The sequence below is a fragment of the Hyperolius riggenbachi genome, chromosome 9 (assembly GCF_040937935.1).
Source record: "Hyperolius riggenbachi isolate aHypRig1 chromosome 9, aHypRig1.pri, whole genome shotgun sequence".
Taxonomy (NCBI): Eukaryota; Metazoa; Chordata; class Amphibia; order Anura; family Hyperoliidae; genus Hyperolius; species Hyperolius riggenbachi.
In genome coordinates this window covers 275,909,116-275,932,271 of record NC_090654.1, presented here as the reverse complement: position 1 = coordinate 275,932,271, position 23,156 = coordinate 275,909,116, and the positions used below count along the sequence as shown (strand labels likewise).

Here is a 23,156-nt window from a genome sequence, read left to right as displayed (position 1 = left end):
AGCCGCAACAGCGCCACCCGCTGGAGCTGGGAAGGTAAATAAATCTAGCTTGTCAGGCTTTTCGAGGGAGGATTCCGGGACACTTGGGGGAGCCAGCGCTGGACTGCCCGCAGCTACAGGGTAGGGGGAAACCCCATTAGGACCCTGAGGCTTTCCCCTCCCAAAGTGAGTACCCCCAGGGGAACTTTGTTTTGTTACAGGTCCTCTTTAACCTTGGCCAGCACAGCCAATAATAAAGCTTCCTCCAGCCAGGAAACACACGAGTGACGTCACGGCTGGAAGAAAAACGCTGATTCACAAAGAAGTTTCATAAGCTATTTTCTATGGAACATTTTTGGCTAGAGTACACTTTGAACTCCTTCTGCCTGGAGAGCATGCATGAGATGGATCTGATTTATGTCTGCATTCCATCAGACAATGAGGAGGAGAGTCCTGCTGAGCTGGCATTCTGTGTCCAGCGTTCTTCTTACCGGAACGAGCTCTGGCCTGCGGGAGCCCAATCCATTCCCAGAAAGCTGATTACGCAGAATACCGAGCTGTATGGTTGCCCGGGAAACCAGCCCTTGTACGGGAAGCATTCATCCTTCAGGGGCTCAGCAATCATTTGTGTGATGGAGAGGGCCAGTCAGGTACGCCTCCGATGCCAAGCTGGATCATCCACCAGGCAACCTAAGCAAGTGGCTGGGGCCTAGTGGGTGTCAATCGGGCCCACTCACCACTTTCTCTGACCTCTCTTCACTTCAGCTTACCAAAAGGGCCACAAGGGGTGCCAAAACTACTACCTTGCCTACAGTGGTGTAACTAGAACTCATTGGGCCCCCCTGCGAAACTTCGGATGGAGGCCCCCCTTGACCCTACTGAACACTGAATAGGGACTGTCTGCAAATCTGTGTCTGCAAAACTTTGTACGATTCCTTATCAGTGGCTGAGCAGATGGAGTCATTAGAAAAAATGTGTAGAGAGCAGATTTTTTTTCTCCATACCCTTAGTTGTCAGTCTCTAAGGATAGGGAAAATAAACTCCTCCCCCCATGGGGCCCCCTGCAGCTTCTGGGCCCCCTGCAGCTGCATCCCTTGCAGGGTCTATTGTTACGCCCCTGCTTGCCTAGGGCCATATTACACACCGTATCCATCTCTGCTCCGATGACTGATAATATCTTCTGCTAGGATCGATCAGGGTAAAGCTAAGTACCCACGGCCAGACGGATCGAGGATCTCTACAGATGAAAGATCGTTCCCCGATCATTCTGGCCATCATCATTTGTGAGCGTTAACAAATGAAAGATTGCGTAAAACGATCCCGGAAACTGCTGCGGGAACAGGGCTGGATTTGTACTTTTTACCCCCCAAGGCCACCATCAGCAGCTGCCCCCCTCTAGTATAGGTAGCCAGATAACCCTCCCCCCCCTCTTCTCCAGTTTAGATAGCCTGATGACCCCCCCCCCCCCCCCCCACCCTTCTCTCAGATGACCTTCCCCACTTCTGTATAGATAGCCTGATGACCAACCTTCCTCCAGTTTAGGTAATCAGGTGACCCTTCCCGCCCCCAACCCCACTATAGCCTGCTGCCCACCCACCCTTGATCCTGTGGTGCCCTAGGCCATGGCCTATGAGGCCTTGCTTTAAATCCGGTCCTGTGCGGGAATCTACTCCGATCGGAATGATCACTCATGCTGTGATCCGTTATGGCAGTTGCTCAATGCGAACAATAGCCGTGGGTGGTAAGAGGTCACTGAACATTGTTTAACAAATTTTCATGAAATTATGTTACACTATAGCATGAAAACGATCATTTTAATGCAAAATTGCGTTGTGGGTCTGTATGGACCCTTAGGCTTGTTTCTGGAAATTTTGGGTGAAAAATAAAAAAATCACAGTCGACATCTCCCCAATTTTCCTCCTCGCCCTCCACCCATCCGGCCCCAATGCTTGTAAGACCTAAGTTCATACCCCAGGGGGTGCGGGATGCATACAGATGCCGGCAGGCGCCCATGTAAACCAGCCTCTGTTGTTCCCCTGTCGCCATTGCTGACATCTTTTTTTCAAAAAAACTGCTACCATTCAAAATGAATGGAAGCAGTTCTTTTATGGACCATGTATACTTTTGTAACCGTTTACCGTTGTTTGTCGCGTTTATGCACCACCGACCAATGCAACTTCCGCCCTTTCCAGGCTCCTATCCTATCACCCTTTCCAGACCCCCGAGGATGACAGAAACTTCCGCAGGGTACTTTGCTCTTTGCAGTAGAGTAAGGAATACCTCCCAACTTTTTGAGATGAGAAAGAGGGACATTTAAGCCACGCCCCTGACACACCCCTAGTCACTGATACCATAAAGATTTCATAAGAAAAATACGTTAGTTTTATAATTCAAACCACACTGGTCCTTTCTATCCTGCTTCATTTTCCTTCATATTAACAATTTAAATGAGTAATATATCAATTTAAAGGATACCCGAAGTGACATGTGACATTATGAGATAGACATGTGTATCTACAGTGCCTAGCACACAAATAACTATGTTGTGTTCCTTTTTCTTTCTTTCTCTGCCTGAAAGAGTTAAATATCAGGTATGTAAGTGGCTGACTCAGTCCTGACTCAGACAGGAAGTGACTACAGTGTGACCCTCACTGATAACAAATTCCAACTATAAAACACTTTCCTAGTAGAAAATGGCTTCTGAGAGCAAAAAATAGATTAAAAAAAGAGGAATTTCTTATCAGTGAGGGTCACATCGTAGTCACTTCCTGTCTGAGTCAGGACTGAGTCAGCCACTTACATACCTGATATTTACCTCTTTCAGGCAGAGACAAAAGGAAAGGAACACAGCATAGTTATTTGTGTGCTAGGCACTGTACATACACATGTCTATCACATCATGTCACATGTCACTTGGGGTATCCTTTAAAGGATGGGAATAAAGTTTAGAGTCAATCAAACACATTTTTAGTAGAGAAATATATATATTTACATAGAAAGAGGGACAAAGTCCTGAAAGAGGGACAAATGAGGAGGAAAGGGGGACAGGGCTCCCAAAGAGGGACTGTCCTTCCAAAAGAGGGACAGTTGGGAGCTATGGAGTAAGGCCTGGAACCCACTACAAAGCGCTATCCCTAATCGCGATCGCTAGCATTTTGCATGAGCGATTTGTAAGCGATTTCATGAGCGTTTTCAGTTTTAATTCTGGTCCTTTCAAATAATTTTAATTTTGTTACAGTGTGCAGTAATGTAAAAACGCTAGCCAAATCTCTCTGTGTAGGTTTTGACGAGCGATTATGCCAGCGTTTATATACTTTACATTGCAGAAACGCTGATCGCTAACGCTCAAAAATGCTGCATGTCCTGCGTTTGCGATTTTGGTAATCGCAATCGCTCCAGTGGAATTTGGCCCATCCATTAACATTAGCTGAGCGTTTCGGGAAATCGCTAGCGGTTTAATTCGCTGCCTAAACGCTCACAAAACCGCTGTAGTGGGACCAGCCCTGAGAGACAAATAACACAACTTTTATGAGAGACACAAGCTACTGCTGAGAAATCCTATGATTGTGGGAGGGGTGGATACAGCCTAACCTAACATGGGGATGTCCCTTCACTGCGATTCGTGGAAGATAAATCCGGGAAATCTCCACGGATGGGTCGGCCGAAAAATGGAGATGTCAGAACTAATAACAGAACTAAGTACTCCAGAGAGAAGCTTCTTTTACTTTCACATTCTACAGATGGCCGATAACTGAAGGTTATGTTTTTAGCATTACCACAAGCGTGTTTTCCCTCCGTGGTGGAATATAAACGGGACTCTTACACAACAGACTCAGTGAACGAAGGACAATATTCTCAAAACAATAAGATGATATACAACATACATATGTTAAAGGGAACCTGAGGTGAGGGGGATATGGAGGCTGTATCCTCACAAGTTTGCCTCAGGCAGCAAAAAGCCTAGAACCGGCCTTGATAATATGTGCACTGCTGCCGTGCATAATATACATAAAAGAGCAGGGGCGTAACAATAGACCCTGCAAGGGATGCAGCTGCAGGGGGCCCCGTCCTGAGAGACTGACAACAAAGGGCAAGGAGAGAAAAAACTCTGCACAATTGTTCTAATGACTGCATCTGCTCAGTCACTGATATGGAATCATACAAGGTTTTGCAGACAAAGATTTGTAGACAGTCCCCATTCAGTGTACAGCAGGGTATTGTGTACGGTGCTGTTCTACCCCTCCCCAAGTGCTGTGTCCTGTAGTGATGCTTGAGGAGTTTTTGCATGGAGAGAAACAGCTTTCTGCTCTCTGCACAGTTGTTCTAATGACTGCATCTGCCACTGATAACGAAACATACAAAGTTTCGTAGACAAGAGGGGGGGAAGGGTGGAGAGAAACTGGGGTGCCCAGAGGAAACCCACACAGACACGGGGATAACATACAAACTCCTTGCAGATGTTGACCTGGCTGGGATTTGAACCGTGGACCCAGCGCTGCAAGGCGAGAGCGCTAACCACTAGGCCACTGTGCTGCCATTGTAATAGCAGCAGATTGGCGGTGGGGCGGTTAAAGTTAGGCATGGAGGGGGGGGGGGGGTTAAGGGTTAGGCTTAGGTGGGGGGCAGTTATAGTTAGGCTTGGAGAGATGTCTTTTTAAGGGATAGGTGTTGGGGAGGCCGGTTAGGGTTAGGCGTGGAGGGGGGTGTTTTTAAGGGATAGGCGTTTGGGGTGGGGGCAGTTAAGGTTAGGCATGGAGGGGTATTTTTAAAGAGACCCTGTACTGAAAAAAAAGTCCTGTGGGGGGTACTTACCTCAGGAGGGGGAAGCCTCAGGGTCCCAATGAGGCTTCCCCCTCCCCTGTAGCTGCAGGCAGTCCAGCGCTGCCCCCCCCCCCCCCCCCCCCGAAGCGTCCCGCATTCCTCCCTCGACAAGGCTGACAAGCGCTGATTTATTTACCTTCCCTGGCTCCAGCGGGGGCGCTGTTGCGGCTCTCAGCACGGAGATAGGCGGAAATAGCCGATCTCCGTCGGGTCCACTCTACTTCGCAGGCACAGCAGACTTCCGCCTGCGCAGTACAGCCGCCCGACAGCGATCGGCTATTTCTGCCAATCTCCGAGCGGAGAGCCGATACTGCGCCTGCGTTGGAGCGGGGAAGGTAAATATTTACATCCCCGCTGTTCGATGGGCCACAGGAGGAGGGGGGAAGCCTCGATAGGATCCAAGGCTTCCCCCACCCGAGGTGAGTACCCCCCAGGGGAACTTTTTCTCGTTACAGGTTTTCTTTAAGGGTTATGCATTGTGGAAGGCAGTGGTTAAGGTTGGGCATGGAGGGGGTATTTTTAGGGGTTAGGCGTTGGGGGGAGGGGAGGTTAAGGGTAGGCATCAGTAAGGGAGGGTTCTGTGTGAGAGTGGTGTTGGGTTAAATTGTAGTAAAATATCGGAAATGATTTACCGATATTTTACATTTTAAAACATAGAATATATTGGTAAATTTTACTGAGATTCTTCTAGCCAAATCGGGCACTCCAATTTTCCCTGCCTCCCTTTTTATGCACGCCTTTGCCCGCCCACCTATCTTCCATCCCCAGTCTCTGCCTTTTTCTCTCCTCTCTCTGGCGAGTGCCGCGTCCAACAAGCACATATTCTGCGGTTTGTGCTAGACAGTGATGGTTGATGGCATGAAGTCATGCTAAGTCCTTTTACAGATTCTAAATATATCTACCCATTTGCTAATGGTTCTCCTAAAGGCTGTGATTTCAGCAAAAACAGTTGTCAATATCCAGCAAGCACGTGATTTCTGCTCATGCTGGAAAAACAGCACAGAGACGTGACTCAGTGTATGAAGAGGAGAATATTCTTTTTAAAGAAAACCTGAGGTGGATCTTCGAGGGGCAGATGGAACACAAAGGCATGTTCTATGCCCCATAACATGCCTCTGTGTTCCCCAACCGCTGCTCTGTGCAACCCTCCACGCCGCAGTATAGCCCCCCGAGTTTAGTGAGAAAATGTGTTGCTAACTCAGAGGTAAACACAGGGGAGAAGAATTCCCTGTTCAAAATGCCCTGCATTGTTTCCTGAGCTGCTATTGGGCAGCTCTTTCCCCGGCCACGCCTCCTGCCGCTCCCCCGCCTCCCTGCACGCTATGAGAGACACACAGTCTCTCACTGCAGCATAGTGACCCAGAGGTCACGCAAGTGAAAGTTGGCCAGTACAGCCCATGGGAGCTCCGTTTTTTGTGGCTCCCTGACCCTAGAGTGACCAGACGTCCCGGATTGCCCGGGACGCGGCCCGGATTCGGGGTCCGCTGTCCCAGGCAGCATGAGGTCCCGGGAAACGTCCCGCTTTCAGCAGCGGGACGTCCCGGCCTCGGGACTCTGGCCACTCTCTCTTCATGAACTGGCAGCGGCGTCTATAGACGCCGTGCCAGTTCATTGCCCGCAGCCCCGCTCCAGCCTCCTCTTCCGGTGTCTGTTCAGACACCGGCAGGCGAGCAGGGCTACGGCAAGATGGCTGCCGAAGCCCTGTACTGGAGACCTATTTGTGTCTCCAGTACTGGGCCTCGGGCGCCATCTTGCCGTAGGCCTGTCAGCGCGGGAGACCAGAGAGAGCAGGAGGAACAGGACGGTCCCGGGACGGAGCAGCGCGCCAGAGGAAGACTTCTGCCAGGTGAGTAAATGGTTTTTTTCCAGGTGTACTTTGCCCACATTATGTTTCATTCCTGGTGAAATGTTTGCCCGCATTGCGTTTCATTCCTGGCGAAATGTTTGCCCGCAGTGCGTTTCTTGTCTGGTGAAAATGTTTGCCTGCAGTGCGTTTCTTGTCTGGTGGAATGTTTGCCCGCAGTGCGTTTCTTGTCTGGTGAAATGTTTTTCTTGTCTGGTGAAATGTTTGCCCGCAGTGCATTTCTTGTCTGGTGAAATGTTTGCCCGCAGTGCGTTTCTTGTCTGGTGAAATGTTTGCCCGCATTGCGTTTCTTTTCTGGTGCAATGTTTGCCTGTATTGCGTTTATCTTCTGGTGAAATGTTTGCCCGCAGTGCGTTTCTTTTCTGGTGAAATGTTTGCCCGCAGTGCGTTTCTTGTCTGGTGAAATGTTTGCCTGCAGTGCGTTTCTTTTCTGGTGAAATGTTTGCCCGCAGAGCGTTTCTTTACTGGTGAAATGTTTTCCCGCATTGCGTTTATTTTCTCGTGAAATGTTTGCCCGCATTGCGTTTCTTTTCTGGTGAAATGTTTGCCCGCATTGCGTTTATTTTGTACTGACATGTTGCCCGCATTGCGTTTATTTTGTACTGAAATGTTTGCCCGCATTGCGTTTATTTTGTACTGACATGTTGCCCGCATTGCGTTTATTTTCTACTGACATGTTGCCCGCATTGCGTTTATTTTGTACTGACATGTTGCCCGCATTGCGGTTATTTTGTACTGACATGTTTGCCCGCATTGCGTTTATTTTGTACTGACATGTTGCTCGCATTGCGGTTATTTTGTGCTGACATGTTGCCTATTGCGTTTATTTTCTGGTGTCCGGGGTAACTTTTACTGCATTTATTATTTAATGGTCATAGATGGCTATGTTTGCTGCTTTGTGGTTACGGTATACTATTAGCATCACACAGTTTCTGCACACCCATGATGCAAAGTCTCGTTTGTCCACATCATGGCGTAAACACTGCTTTCTTATGCCTCGCTGTTACATCATTATGTTAGCTCCGCCCATACAATGTCATGGCCACGCCCATTCCCCCCCCCCCCCCCCCCAGTCTTCGCCGCTGCGCGCTCCTCAGTCCTCCCCACTTTTCGCCCCCCCCCACGCCCCCCTCCCCGTCCCAGGTTGGACCCACAAAAATATGGTCACTCTACCTGACCCGCTCAGCCCCGCAGATCACGTAGTCTACTTTTTTTTGTGTCATTTTTTGAGCCCACTTCGGGCTCTCTTTAATGAGAAATCAGTGGTGCAGCAATATGGGGTGCAGAGGTTGCAACCCCATCGGGGCCTCTGGACCAGATGGGTCCACTAGGGGCCCTCCTCCATCCATCTTATTGGTGCTATGCCGGTAATGAACACCTCTGTATGTACTATTGAATAGTAGTAATACCTAAAAAACTCTTTCCTTGCTCCGCTTACACCTCTCTCACACTGCAGCGGTCCTTGATAGGTTTTGGGGTTCCATATCATTAAAGTACTTAGGACCCCATGTAAAACTTGCCTTGGGGCCCCAAATAGTTTTCTGCATTACTGAATGTGGTAATGCTTAGTGAATTGAGGCCAAAAGGGCTAATTTTGCCTGCAGGGCCGGTTCAAGTAACAATTGGGCCCTAGCGCAAAATTATCCTGGGGGCCCCCTAACAGACACCCCCGACCAAAAAAGCGCCATTAGAGGCCCTTTGTTGCAGCCAAATTTCCCTCCTGGGCCCCTGAGCTGACTACTGACTCTCCCCCAATAACCTCCCAACTTAACAGACTCTGCAGAGTCCCTGGGGAGCAACAGTTAAGATGGGGAAGGACACCTTGGGGGCCCCTACAGGCTCTGGGGCCCTGGGGCAACTGCCCATTTTTTCCTATGGTAGCTCCGGCCCTGTTTGCCTGACAGATATAACTTCCCAAAAGGGACAAGCTGGTCTACCCTCTGTGGGGAAATACCTACTGAACACGCCCACTTTCACTTTTGTGAATACAACGTTCATGTCAGAATTACCAAACATTTTTAGACCCAGGGCCGGACTGAGGCAGAGGCGAGAGAGGCTCCAGCCTCAGGGCGCAGTGTAGGAGGGGGCGCACAACTCACTCAGCTACATAGCTCCCAACTGTCCCTCTTTTGGAGGGACAGTCTCTCTTTGGGAGACCTGTCCCTCTGTCCCTATTTCCTTATCATTTGTCCCTCTTACAGAACTTTGTCCCTCTTTCTATGTAAATATATATATATATATCTCTACTAATAAATGTGTTTGATTGACTCTAAACGTTACTCCCATCCTTTACATTGATTTATTACTAATTTTAAAATGTTAATATGAAGGAAAATGAACCAGGATAGAAAGGACCAGTGTGCTTTGAATTAGAAAACAACATATTCTTCTTATGAAATCTTTATGGTATGCGTGACTAGGGGTGTGATGGGGGCGTGATCAGGGGTGTGGCTTAAGTGTCCCTCTTTCTCATCTCAAAAAGTTGGGAGGTATGCAGCTATTATTCCCTAATTGTGTTTAAAGCACAGAGGCATAAAAAAGGGGATACATGGCAGTGACTGCAAGCCAGGTAACCAGAGATTAAGGTGTTGGGGGCCCTGGGGCTCCTCTAAAGGTGCGTACACACATGTGACTATAGTCGTTTGAAACGATCGTTCCCCGATCATTTCAAACGACGATCGCTTTTAAAAAAGCAGCCAACGACCATTAAATCAAACGACGGAAGAGCTAGATCGTTAAAAACTAACGATCTAGCTTGGCGAATTTTTTCCAACGACGATCGTTTGCAAAAGTAGTACATCGTTGGAAACGGTCGTTTGTACTAGGCTTGACATGCGCATTTCACTATTTTTCATGGAACTTTTCATTTTTATGCGCAAGCGCAATAGTTGCTTTATGTGATGTAACATTCGTTCTAACGATCAGATCGTTACACACCTTTAAAGCTAACTTTACGTTCTTTCGTCAATTAAAAGTTAGTTCGTCGTTCACAACGAACGGTCGTTGTCGTATGTTTGTACGTAGCTTTAGTCTAATAGCAATCAGTGTGTGACAGCTGGGGTGGGAGGGATGGAGGGGCGCACTTTGGTGTCTCAGCCTTGGGTGCTGGAGGAGGGCCTTGTCCTGGCTCTGTTTAGACCAGATGGAAAACGTTCCGTGAATTCAGTTTGTACACTACTGATTGCAGTATTTTATCAAACAAACCATCTGTAGATTAGTCTAAACTGCTTTGTGAATTAAGGCCTATTTATATTTCACTACAGACTCAGCATTAATATTCTGCTGATTGATACATTAGCCAATTTCCTTTCCGTCCTCCTGGAATCCCCCGGTGCAGACCCCCGCTTCTATTGTTCCTGCTGAAAGAATAAAAACATGGGTGACACAGATGTGTCTATCGCTGATGTCACTTCCTCCTCGGAATGAGGTCACCAGCTTTATAGACATCTAACATTGTTAATGAACAATAATGGATCTTCAGGGTCTGAAAACAGCTATTTATCCAATTTAAACTCTCTCAGGGCTCGTTCATACTAAGGGCGTTTTTGCCCTTTTTTCAAACGCGGGTGATTTTCAAAATCGGCCTAAAAACGCTTGTGCAATGATTCTCTATGACAGAGTTCACATCTGAGCGGTTCGTTTCCTATTCTCTCAGAGAAGCGGTGCCTGGACCATTTTTGAGGCGATTCCAACTCAATGGAAGGTATAGGAAAACGCAAAACTCTCACAAAATCGCTTTGTGCAGCGATGGCGTGAGCGTTTTTAAAGGGAAGGTTCAGGGACGCTTTGAAAAAAATAAAAATCCAAATCCACTTACCTGGGGCTTCCTCCAGCCCGTGGCAGGCAGGAGGTGCCCTCGCCGCGGCTCCGCAGGCTCACGGTCTTCTCCGGTGGCGCACCTGACCTGGCCAGGCTGGCTGCCAGGTCGGGCTCTTCTGTGCTCCAAAATGCGCCTCACGCGGGCGCGATGACGTCCGGGCTGTACTGCGCAGGCTCAGAACTACCGGGAGCCTGCGGAGCGGCGGCGAGGGCACCTCCTGCCTGCCACGGGCTGGAGGAAGCACCAGGTAAGTGGATTAGGATTTTTATTTTTTTCAAAGCGTCCCTGAACCTTCCCTTTAAGAACATATACATTGTATTTATTCTTTTCCATGTCAAAGAGCTCACTTCCTGACTTGCGTCAGGGAGTGAATTAAAAAAACGATCGGGGAAAAGTGCTTAGAAAAGTGCTTTTCACAAAAACGCAACGCCCACCCAAGCACCGGTAGAGGAAAAAAAATTGCGAGCGGACTCACGATCGAAACGCAGTGTGAACAAGGCCTTAGAAAGTGATTTATCGAAAGATTTGTTGTGACATCAAGCTGTGTTCAAATCAAACGTGGTGGTTTGAAAAAGTATCTGCTTCCTTCCTAATTTACTCTTTTACTTATTATTCCTAATAATGGTTTCTGATATTAAAGGACAACTGAAGTGAGAGACATACGGAGGCTATTTTCTTATAAGCAATGCCAGTTGCCTGGCAGTCCTGCTGATCCTCTGCCTCGCATGTGTTTCTGACATTACTGTCAGAGCTTACAAGATTAGCTGCATGCTTGTTTCTGGTGGGATTCAGACACTACTGCAGCCAAATAGACCAGCAGGGCTGCCAGGCAACTGGTATCGTTTAAAAGGAAATAAATATGTCAGCCTTCAGATTGTCCTATTAAGTAAAGTCAGCATAATAATAAAGACAAGTGGTAAATGCTCATTTTGATTTGGGGACGTTTTCACTAAATCCAAATATGCAGCGTTTCCCCGCATGTGAGCAGAACATGAAAATGCAGCCTATTCAGCCACCAGCTTTCCAGTACATTTCTGAGAACAACATGCTGGGATCAGGGGCATATATAAATATATATACACACACACACATTTTCATAACCATGCACCACATGCGCCCTCGTTGCCATTCCACCGAGTACTGGTCGGTGAATGGGAACATATGTTTCCAAAGCCCATCAATGTGCCTGTGAATGAACAATCATTGGCTTCAGCGGGAATACATTAAAATACATTCAAAAAAAATCTCCTACAGTTATTAATCACTTCTACCCTCTCCCCCATATTCCCCCAAATAAAACACTTGTAAAAAAAAATAACAGCATCTAAAACAGTGCATAAATAGTTACCTTAGGGACTCATCTTTTTTTTTAATATGTATGTTATGAGGGTATATTATTATCATTTTTGCAAACAAGGACTTGTAATTTTTGATATGGTATAAACAAGCACAAAGCTGGAAAAAATACATCTTAATTTCCAAATAAAATGTTGTCACCATACATTGTAGGGCTGATGCACACCAAGAGCGCTTCTTGAGCACCTTTAAAAAGACTAGCGCTTTAAAAAGTGCTTGGCTAATGTATTTGAATGGGATGGATCACACCAGAGCAAAGTGATTTTTCTCCCAAACACAAACGCAGGTCCTGCAGCATTTCTGTGCTTTTCTGAGGCAATTCAGCCTCAATGTTAAGTATAGGAAAATGGAAAATCACTCTGAAAAGCGCTAGATCGCCACGATTTTCCAAGCGTTTTTGTTACAGTAGCTGTTCAGTTTCAGCTCTACTGTAAAAAAAAAAAAAAAAAAATCACTTCAAAAAGCGCTGAGCGTTTGCGATTACGCTAGCGCTTTTTGATGTGCACTGGCCCGTACTAGGGACATAAGTTAAATGTTGTAACAACCGTGACAAATGGGCAAATAAAATGTGTGGGTTTTATCTACAGTAGCACTTTTTTTTTAGTTCCCTTTTAAATGCATAGGAAATAAAATAATTCTTAGCAAAAAGTACCACCCAAAGAAAGCCTTGTTTGTCCTGCAAAAAACAATGTATAGATCATTTTGGTGTGATAAGTAGCGATAAAGTTATTGGTGAATGAATGGTAGGAGGGTGAAATGTGAGAAATAGCCTGTGGCAGGGAAGTTTTTAAAGCAAACCAGACCTGAGGCAAGCACAGAAGTAGGTTCATTCTGGATCCACATACCTCTGTGCGATGTCCAAGTACTTTGCAATATCTTGTTATCTTCTGCCAGGTGTTACAGTGCAGTATTCTTCACAATGCTCATCTGTTTTGCAGACACAACACGACGCAGTCAGATGAGGAACCATTTCTGGAGGCACGGAGTAGTCTGGAAGCTGCAACAGATAAATTAAAACAACATCTGTTCCATCTCTTCTCAAAGGAAACCAAGGTGAGACTGATCTAAGGTGTCAGTATGTTCTTTCCTAGAGCATACATGTCAATCTCCAGCCTGCAGGTCAAATATGGCCAACAGAGACATCAAATATGGCCTTCATGTGGTTTCCCCACTTTGCATTATGTTTGATCTACTCTAGACCACCGTACTGCGCATGCTCACTGCGGAGCCACCAGTCTACGGGAGCATTAAGGCTCCTGAAGACTTCTGCAGCCTCCCGCAGGGGAAGAGAGTGGTCTCCGACGCATTGGTCGAAGTCTAATAACGGGAGTGACCGTGCTGAGAACCCAGAGGAAATTTTTTTTAAATTTCAAAACCGCTTCAGGCTCACGTTAAGTCGCTTGTGCTGTTACAAGCCTGAAGGGAGGAGCAGGGGTAGATCAGTTTGCAGCAATACAGACACTGAAACATGTACTAATACTGTGCAATAGTGTTTATTGCAAATAATGTGCAAAGCTATGCATACAAAATATCAGTATATGCAAATAAAGTGCAACACACAATATACAGGAGATTCTCCATACAAGGACTAGGGATAGTAGTAAATTCTGCTTCTGCCTAAATTCCACTTTCCACCAATGCCGATTACCGCTATCACTTTCAGCCTATTTTCACAAATTCCTGTGTTCCAATGCAAAAAAAATACAAATTAATTGAGGTGGCTTACCCCAATGAAGACAAATTCGCGTAATGCCAACGAACGTTAATACGCACTTAGCAACTCGTTTTGTGGGTCTCAGCCTTCTTCCTCAGGCTGAATACAGTGCCAGAATAATACCAGCCAGAGCAAAAGGCGCCTCAGTGAGGGCTGGTTTACACCGAGAGCTCTTTTGTCACTTTCCAACTTAGCTGTGCTTCCCGGAGCCCCTGCAGAATATTTGGCAGAGTAGTGACTCACATGTCCTGGTGGGCACACTCCTCCATTGGTCCTTGCACCCGCGGCATGTTATTATGTCTCCATCCTCACAGGGGCGCTTCTCCTTGGTGACCCGGCACGTGTTATTATGTAATGAGATGCAGCGGGTCATTGAGAAGATTCAGCCAGTGGTGGATAAATCTGGGAGCATGGCTCCAAGGATTGCGCCCGCCAGAACAGGTGAGACACTACCCTACCAAAGACGTTGCTGGGGCAATTGCCCATATGGTAGCCCCTGACGAGTCCATGTGACGAAACGTGTTGGGGCGGAGCTTCGGGACGGCAGACGGAGACTGCATGCATAGATGATCCAGGACGCTGAACTTTTATGCAAAACGCTGTTTTATGCTGATGGAGATGTGAGTGTAATACTTGTTTTATTGTCATACTAGCTGATTGCCCGGCGTTGCTCGGGTATGTATTTGGCTGGTGTTTTGGTTCTGCCCACTTTTTCTAACCCTAACATACAATTATTCAATGACCAAGTTTGTGAGCTTTGCGGTCTTTGGCATCAATAATTTGCATTGAAATGAAAATAAATCTGATTGGCTGTTTGTGGCTCCACCCCCTTTTCTGAATTTGAACCCCAGTCACCCAATGACCAACTGTACCAGGTTTGAGGCCTGTGCCAATAACGGTACAAGAATGGCAGCAATTAAATATTCCCTTTGAAAAGCAATAGGTGAAGTTTGATTCACTTTTGTAGGCTCCACCCACTTTTCTGAATATTAATCCCAGTCACCTGTGACCAACTGTGCAAAGTTTAAGATCCCTACCATTAACAGTGTAAGAATGGCTGCAGTTTACATTTTCCCAGTGAAATTTATATTTGTCTCCACCCACTGGTGACCCGGCGTTGCCCATTTATGTATTTGACTGGTTTTGGCTCTGCCCACGTTTTCTAACCCTAACGCAGAAGCACTCAATGATCAAGTTTGTGAGCTTTGGGGTCTTTGGCATCAATAATTAGTATATTCCCATAGAAATTAAACCAATCAGATCGGCTGTTTGTGGCTTTGCCCCTCTACAGCATTTGAACCCAGTCACCCAATGACCAACTGTAGCAGGTTTGAGTCCTCTGCCATTAACCGTGTATAAATGGCAGCAGTTCCAATATTCCCCTTGAAAATCAATAGGTGAATTTTGATTGGCTCTTGTAGGCTCCACCCACTTTTCTGAATATTAATCCCGGCCACCCAGAGACCAAGTGTGTCAAGTGTTTGAGAACCCTGCTTAACAGTGTAGGAATGGCTGCAGTTTATATTTTCCCCTGTAAAAAGTTAGTTGTTTTTGGCTCCACCCACTATTTTTAACTTAGACATACAGTCACTCAATAACCAAGTTTATGAGCTGTGGGGTCTTTGGCATCAATAAGTTGCATTTTTCCATTGAAATTAAACATTTAAACCCCATTTTGGCAGTCTCCCAGTGACTGACTTCACCAGATTTGAGGCCTCTGTTATTAAGAGTGTATGCTGTAGGCTCCACCCACTTTCCTGAATATTAATCCAAGTTACCAAGTGGCCATCTGTGTCAAGTTTGAGAACCCTGCCAATAACAGAATGGCTGAAATCAATCTAACAAATCTAATTGGCTGTTTGTGGCCCTACCCCCTTTAGTGAATTTGGACCCCAGTCACCCAATGACTGACTGTATCAGGTTTGAGGCCTCTGCCATTAAGAGTGTAAGAATGGTAGCAATGTAAATATTCCCCTTGAAAATCAATAGGTGAATGTTGATTGGCTGTTGTAGGCTCCACCCCATTTCTGAATATTAATCCCTATCTCCCATTGGCCAATTGTGTCAAGAACCCTGCCATGTAAAAAAAAACTAACCTTGTCATACAGTCACTCAATTACCAAGTTTATCAGCTTTGGGGTCCTTGGTATCAATACTTTGTATATTCCCATTGAAATAAAAACAAATATGATAGGCTGTTTGTGGCTCGACCCCCTTTTCTGAATTTGAACCCCAGTCACCAACTGTACCAGGTTTGAGGCATCTGCTATTAACCGTATAAGAATGGTTTAAAAATGTGAATTTTTATTGGCTGTTGTAGGCTCCACCCATTCTCCAAAATCTTAATCTCATTCACCCAGTGGCCAACCGTGCAAAGTTTCAGAACCCTGCCATTAACGTTGTAAGAATGGTGGCAGTTTACATTTTTCCCAGTAAATTTGTTTTTGGCTCCTCCCACTTTCCTGGCATCAAAAATGTGTTAATGGAAGCAGTTTATCCACCAAGGAAATCTGATTGGCTGCTTGTGGCCCTGCTCCTTTAGTGAATTTGGTCTCCAGTCACCCAATGACCGACTGTAGCAAGTTTGAAGCTTCTGCCATTAACAGGGTAAGAATGGCAGCAGTTTAAATATTCCCCTTGAAAATCAATAGGTGAATTTTGATTGGCTGTTGTAGGCTCCACCCCCTTTCCTGTAAAATAATCCCATTCACCCAGTGACCAAGTGTGTCAAGTTTGAGAACCATGCCATTAACAGTGTAAGAATGGCTGCAGTTTGCATTTTCCCATTTAAAATGAATGGCTGAAATTTGATTGGCTGTTTTATGCTCCGCCCACTTTTCCTGGATTTGTAACTTAAGTCACCAAGTGACCAACTGTGCCAAGTGTGGGGACTCTGGCTTGATTACTGTGAGAATGGCAGCCTTTTACATTTTTTCCATTGACATGAATGGGTGAAATCTGATTAGCTGCTTGTAGCTACGCCCAGGTGTGCAGGGGGGGGGGGGGGGGGGGGGGGCGAGACCCCCAGAACATATCACCCTAGGTAGTAAGGGATCTGTATACCAAGTTTCGTTCAAATTGGTCAAGGTGTTTTCGAGTGATCGCGACACACACGCACACACGCGCACACACACACGATTTTATGTACATAGAAAGAAGATAGATACATGAGGGTGCTTCGTCTCTGGTTCAAATTCATTTTAAATTAATTCTCGTTCCTTTCGTTTTCACATACTTCTTTGAAAGTTTTTTTTTTTCTCCATGACCATCCATTGCCACATCTCCTGTGGTCATCCCACCACTGTGAGACCTTCTCTTTGCAGTTGTCACTCCACACTTCCTGCACATTTCAGAACATCTCCTCTGGGTCATCTGGTCTTCTTGGAGGTGGCTTATTTCTTCATTAACCATCTTCTTCTTTCTGAATTTTGTGTTCATTATTAAGGTTGTGAAATGTGATTTCTTCCTGAGTTTGCTGTTACTTCCCTTTTCTAATGTCCTAATCCCTCTACACCACAACTCCTCCATACATCTAGCTGCGGTTAGAAGAAAGGGCTGTTTCTGGCCAGTTTGGCGCCCAAGGCCAGGCCGCTGTTGCCTCTTGCCTGACCCCCCCCCCCCTCCCCCCCAATTTATGAACAGTCAGTGACAGGACTATGTACCCTGTAAAGTGCTGCAGAAGATGTCAGTGCTATATAAACACATAATATTAATATGGTAGGACATTAGACTATGACTATGGTAGGATCAGATCGTGAGCTCCTGTGAGGACAGTCAGTGACATGACTGTGTACTCTGTACAGTGCTGCAGAAGATGTCAGTGCTATATAAATACATAATAATATGGTAGGACATTAGACTATGACTATGGTAGGATTAGATTGTGAGCTCCTCTGAGGACAGTCAGTGACATGACTGTGTACTCTGTACAGTGCTGCAGAAGATGTCAGTGCTATATAAATATATAATAATAATAATATGGTAGGACATTAGACTCTGACTATGGTAGGATTAGATTGTTAGCTCCTCTGAGGACAGTCAGTGACATTACTGTACTGCCTAAAGTGCTGTGGAAAATGTCAGCGCTACATAAATACTAAATAATGATGATAATAAAGAACTCTAGTTAATGACAATAATAAAGTATTTTTGGTACTGCATGGGAGTTGCCCATGTCTTGCATATCAGCACTGTGCTCTGAACAGAGTGAATTCAGTCATTTCAAGTCTCCTGTGCTTAGTGTCACCTCAGCCTGTCTGGAGACGAAGTTAGCTGTCACTGCTGTGTCTTTGCAGGGATTTCTGGAAGTGGCCACCGCAGAAACTGATTGGCTGTCCAAATTAGTACAGAAGTTAAACTAATGAGATAACAGACATCTGTGTATTCAGCATGTTGTCTTATTTTTAAAGCTTTGAAACAAAACATTAATGGTTACCGCTATTTCTTTACAAATCTTCCAGCCGCAGTTCCAGAAACTGATCACCAAGAGCTGGCTGAATAACGGCACAGAGTTCAGCGTCATTATGAAGTCCGCCAAGATCCTCTGCCCATACGTGAAACACTTAATCAGCCCCCACAATACGGTAAGTGTTGGTTTGTCCCACCCCCTCTCCCCCTCCAACAACCCCACACATGAGCTGATACAGCTGCTGTTAGAGCATACTTGTCAAACTCCGACCTGCGGGCCAAATATGGCCCTCAGAGCCATCCACTTTGGCCCTAAAGTGGTTTCCGCATTTTGCATTATGTTTGGCCCACTATAGACTGCCAGGAAAGCTATACTGGAGGTAAAGCCCTAAAACGCCGGGGAAGCCATATGGGGAGGTAGGGGAAAAACACTAGAAGCACTAGGGAACTGTATAGGGGAGGGTGGGGGTCTCTAGACATCAGAAAACTGCATAAGGGAGGGAGGAGGCCACTAGACACCAGGGAACTGTATAGGGGAGGGAGGAGGCCACTAGACACCAGGGAACTGTAGAGGGGAGGGAGGGGGTCACTAGACACCAGGGAACTTTATAAGGGAGGGAGGTGGCTACTAGACCAGAGCCGTCACCTGCCTTTGGGGGTGGCAAGTGGGGCAATCGCCCCAGGCCCCGCACCTGAAGAGGCCCTGCACTCTCTGCAGTGGTGGGTAGAGCAGGCATAGTAGTTAAAAACTCACGTTTCTTCCTCTGATGCTCACAGCTTCATTCTCTTTCCTGTCCCGGCATCTGTGTATTGGTAACAGCGCCCCCTGTGGTGACATGCGGTCACGTCATCCCAGGGGGCGCTGTTACCAATACACAGATGCCGGTACAGGAAAGAGATGGAAGCTGTGAGCACCGGAGGAAGAAACGTGAGTTTTTAACAACCATGCCCGCTCTCCCCACCGCTGCAGCCACTTTCCCATCTAATATGTACTGCAGGCACCTATCTAATTTATACAGCAGGCACCTATCTAATCTATACTGCAGGCACCTATCTAATCTATACTGCGGGGCAACTATCTAATCTATACTGCAGGGCACCTATCTATCTAATCTGTACTGCAGGCACCTATCTAATCTATACTGCAGGCACCTATCTAATCTGTACTGCAGGCACCTATCTTATCTATACTGCGGGGCACCTATCTAATCTATACTGCGGGGCAACTATCTAATCTATACTGCGGGGCACCTATCTAATCTATACTGCAGGGCACCTATCTATCTAATCTATACTGCAGGCATCTATCTAATCTGTACTGCAGGCATCTATCTAATCTATACTGCAGGCACCTATCTAATCTATACTGCAGGCACCTACCTATCTAATCTATACTGCAGGCACCTACCTATCTAATCTATACTGCAGGCACCTATCTATCTAATCTGTACTGCAGGCACCTATCTATCTAATCTATACTGCAAGCACCTATCTAATCTATACTGCAGGCACCTATCTAATCTGTACTGCAGGCACCTATCTAATCTATACTGCAGGAACCTATCTAATCTGTACTGCAGGCACCTATCTAATCTGTACTGCAGGCACCTATCTAATCTATACTGCAGGCACCTATCTAATCTATACTGCAGGCACCTATCTAATCTGTACTGCAGGCAACTATCTAATCTATACTGCGGGGCACCTATCTAATCTATAGTGCGGGGCACCTATCTATCTAATCTGTACTGCAGGCACCTATTTAATCTATACTGTCTGCAGGGCACCTATCTATCTAATCTGTACTGCAGGCACCTATCTAATCTATACTGTCTGCAGGGCACCTATCTAATCTGTACTGCAGGCACCTATCTAATCTATACTGCAGGGCACCTTCCTATCTAATCTGTACTGCAGGCACCGATCTAATTTTATACTGCAGGAACCTATCTAATCTGTACTGCAGGCACCTATCTAATCTGTACTGCAGGCACCTATCTAATCTATACTGCAGGCACCTATCTAATCTATACTGCAGGCACCTATCTAATCTATACTGTGGGGCACCTACCTATCTAACCTATACTGGGGGCCCCGCCCCCTACTTATCTAAACTATACTGCAGGTACCTAACTATCTAACCTGTACAGAGTGTGTGATTCCACAGTGTGTGTGTGCGCGTGTGCGTGTCTATCCACAGCATATGTCTCTAGGCCCCGCATATGACACTCGCCCCAGGCCCCGCATACTCTAAAGCCACCTCTGTACTAGACATTGTGGTTGGCCCGCGATTTGTTCTCAGTGTTCAATTTCAGTTCTGGTTCATGTCTGCAGGCTGCAGCCCCTGCCTGGCTCGTATCAGAACACTGCACAGATTTCTAAAAGGTTGTTTACATTCAATTAGCATTTGTGCTATTGCAATCGCATGCGTTCGCTCACGGCAAGAACTTGTCTTTAAAGCTATCGGTTTTCGTGTTTGATTCCTGGCACTTTCAATCACTCTGATCAAATTTGACAGCAATCTTTTGCAACAACATGTCCGATGGAGAGAATTTCAATCAATTTTGACCTGAAATCGTTGGACCCTATCGATTGGTCTAGACAGAAAACGCTGACTAGGGGCAAGGCAGGGCCGAATAGGTCATAGTGTTGCATTGCACCAAACAGGGCAATAGGGATGGTCAGAAATGCAGATTACCGATTTCCGCCTTCCGCGTATTTCCGCATTCCAATGCAGATTTCAGGCAAAAATTTCCGCTTTCCCTGATTGACTCATTCATTCCAACTTTCTGAGTCTTCTGATTGGCTTAGAATTACCGCATAGCGGTAAGTGGGTTTTCTGTGGGAAATACCACAGTTTATGCAGAAATCTGCTTACCGCACTAGTATTTCCGGATTCCGCATTCCAATGCGGAAATTAGGATTTTCGATCGGAAATGCGTAAATTGAATTTTCGCTAAATCCGAATAAGCATCCCTGCAGTGCAACGCTGTGGTTCAATCGATTACAGCCGAAATCCACTAAATAACGATGTGCTGTGTGTGGTGGAGAGGGATCTACCATTTCACCACACCCGGTGTCAATCTGATAGCATAAGGCCACCTTAACTATGGGCTCTTTCACACTAGAGGCAGCGGTAGGAAAGGCCAAAACGCTGCCTTTGGCTGTCAGCGTTTTGGTGCATTTTGAAGGCGTTTTAACGGCAATACATGATTATCAATGAAATGAGAAACACCGCGGTCGGCCCTAAAAAAGTTTCAAAACGCAACGCTCAAAAACACGGCGTTAAGTGTGAAAGGTAAAATGAAAGTCTGTGGACTTTCATTTTACCATGGAAAACTCCAACTATGGGTGTGGCGTTAAAACGCAGAAAAAGACCTCTAGTGTGAAAGATCCCTAATGCAGCCTGATTGGCTGAAGCCTCTTTCCCTTCTGTTTCCCCCTCCCACACCTCTGTTCCTCTCTGATTGGCCAATATTTCTCATGCTGAGATAATGCTCTTTCTATTGCAGAGCTGGGTGGGAGTGCCTGAAGACTGGGAGGAGGGCGGGCAATGCATTCAAAATTAGGCCATGGCCTTTGTGGCCTTCCCAGAAATTCGGCCCTGGCAGCCGTGCTCCAGCATGAGAACGAGCATGGCCGCACTGTACATGCCCAGGACGGCATGCGCCTGCGCAGTAGCGGGCTCCGTGGTTCTGTGCAGACGTGAGCCTTCTGCGCCTGCGCAATGTGGCCTGAATCGAGGGGGGGAGGGGGGGGGCTCAGCGCTGGAACGCCACCTCTTCAGTAATGCTGGGAATACCCAATGAGATTTTTCAGCGCATTTACTGTCCTATCGATTTTCCGATCATTTTTCGAATTGATTTTCCTCTCGTTTTTCCGATTGTTTTTCATTCACTTCTATGAGAAATCGATCAGAAAAACATTTGAAAATCAGACCTGTCGGAAATTATCTATCGAACCATCTATCTGGCAAAAAAATCCCATAATGTATTCTCAGCATAAGGGTGGGCACTACCCTAGTCCATCCCGTGCGTCTGTCACATGCCCGGCATTCTCCCTTGTGCAGCCCGGAATGCGCACCACAAGGTCACCTTAGCGGTAAGAGGCAAAGTATGAGGAACCGTTCCCATAATCACATGTAGAGTGTTGGTGAGATCCTTCCTTAAAAAGTGTACCAGAGCTCAAAAAGAAAAAGATTTTATACATTCCTGGGGCTTCCTCCAGCCCTATCCGCCTGGATTGCTCCCACGCCGCAGTCCCCCGCTGTCTGCAGATCGGGTACTGGGTCCCCGCTCTTCCGTCAGTCGGACCCAGTCTAACATAAAGGTGACCATACATTAGAAGATTATGGGCAGATTCGACCAAGAGACAAATTTACCTCTAATCGAATCTGATTAGAGATAAATTTGTCTCTTGGTCGAATCTGCCCATACACTACAGCCCTATTCCTGTCTGATGTCAGCATGAAATCATCAGGGAATCGGCTGAGCCCGCCGCTGCCCCCAAAATGTATAAATATATGCAGTGTGTGTGCATTTATACATTACCTGTCCTGTAGCAGCTTCCGCACGGTGTCCGTCCATCTCGCCGGGTACATACACGCTAGCGGCGCATAGTGTCTGACGTCAGACATAGCGTCGCCGCCGTGTATGCGGAACCCGGCGAGATGGACGGAAACCGCTTGGAGGCTGACACCAGACAGGTAATGTATAAATGCACACACACTACATACATTTATACATTGCGGCGGGGGTTTCGTAGTCTCGTCGCTCGTTCGCAATTTGACCGCTGTACCGCCACACACCCGACCAACCAACTTTGGCCCGACATCTTCCAGCATGCGCGATCGACCATGCGGCTAATTTCTGTCCCGAAATTGATCGCTTTGTCGGTTGGGCATGCACTTGGCAGCACCAATTTTCATCCAATTCGATTATAATAATCGAATTGGATGGTCGATTGGTTGGTTGGCTAAAATATGGCCTGCATAAGAGAAGTGTGCTGTTTACATATCTCTCCAGCAGCCACTGAAAAGATACGTAGAGGGCGTACTTTTCCTGCGTACACTGGCTCCGACTGACGGAAGTGACAGGACCAGTTCCCAAAACTGCGGGCAGCGGAGGACGGCGGTGTGGGAGCGATTCAGGCACATGGGGCTGGAGGAAGCCCCAGGTATGTATAAAAACTTTTTA

General features: G+C 46.5%; 1 protein-coding gene across 2 annotated transcripts in view; it reads left to right on the top strand.

Moving 5' to 3' along the window:
* EXOC3L4 (exocyst complex component 3 like 4) overlaps positions 1–23,156 on the top strand; it is a 161,188-nt gene that overhangs the window by 97,107 nt on the left and 40,925 nt on the right. For both annotated transcript variants that reach the window (XM_068254619.1, XM_068254618.1), the window contains exons 8-9: positions 12,779–12,893; positions 18,015–18,137. In XM_068254619.1, coding sequence (XP_068110720.1) covers positions 12,779–12,893; positions 18,015–18,137 — 238 coding nt within the window. The remainder of the gene's footprint in view (positions 1–12,778; positions 12,894–18,014; positions 18,138–23,156) is intronic.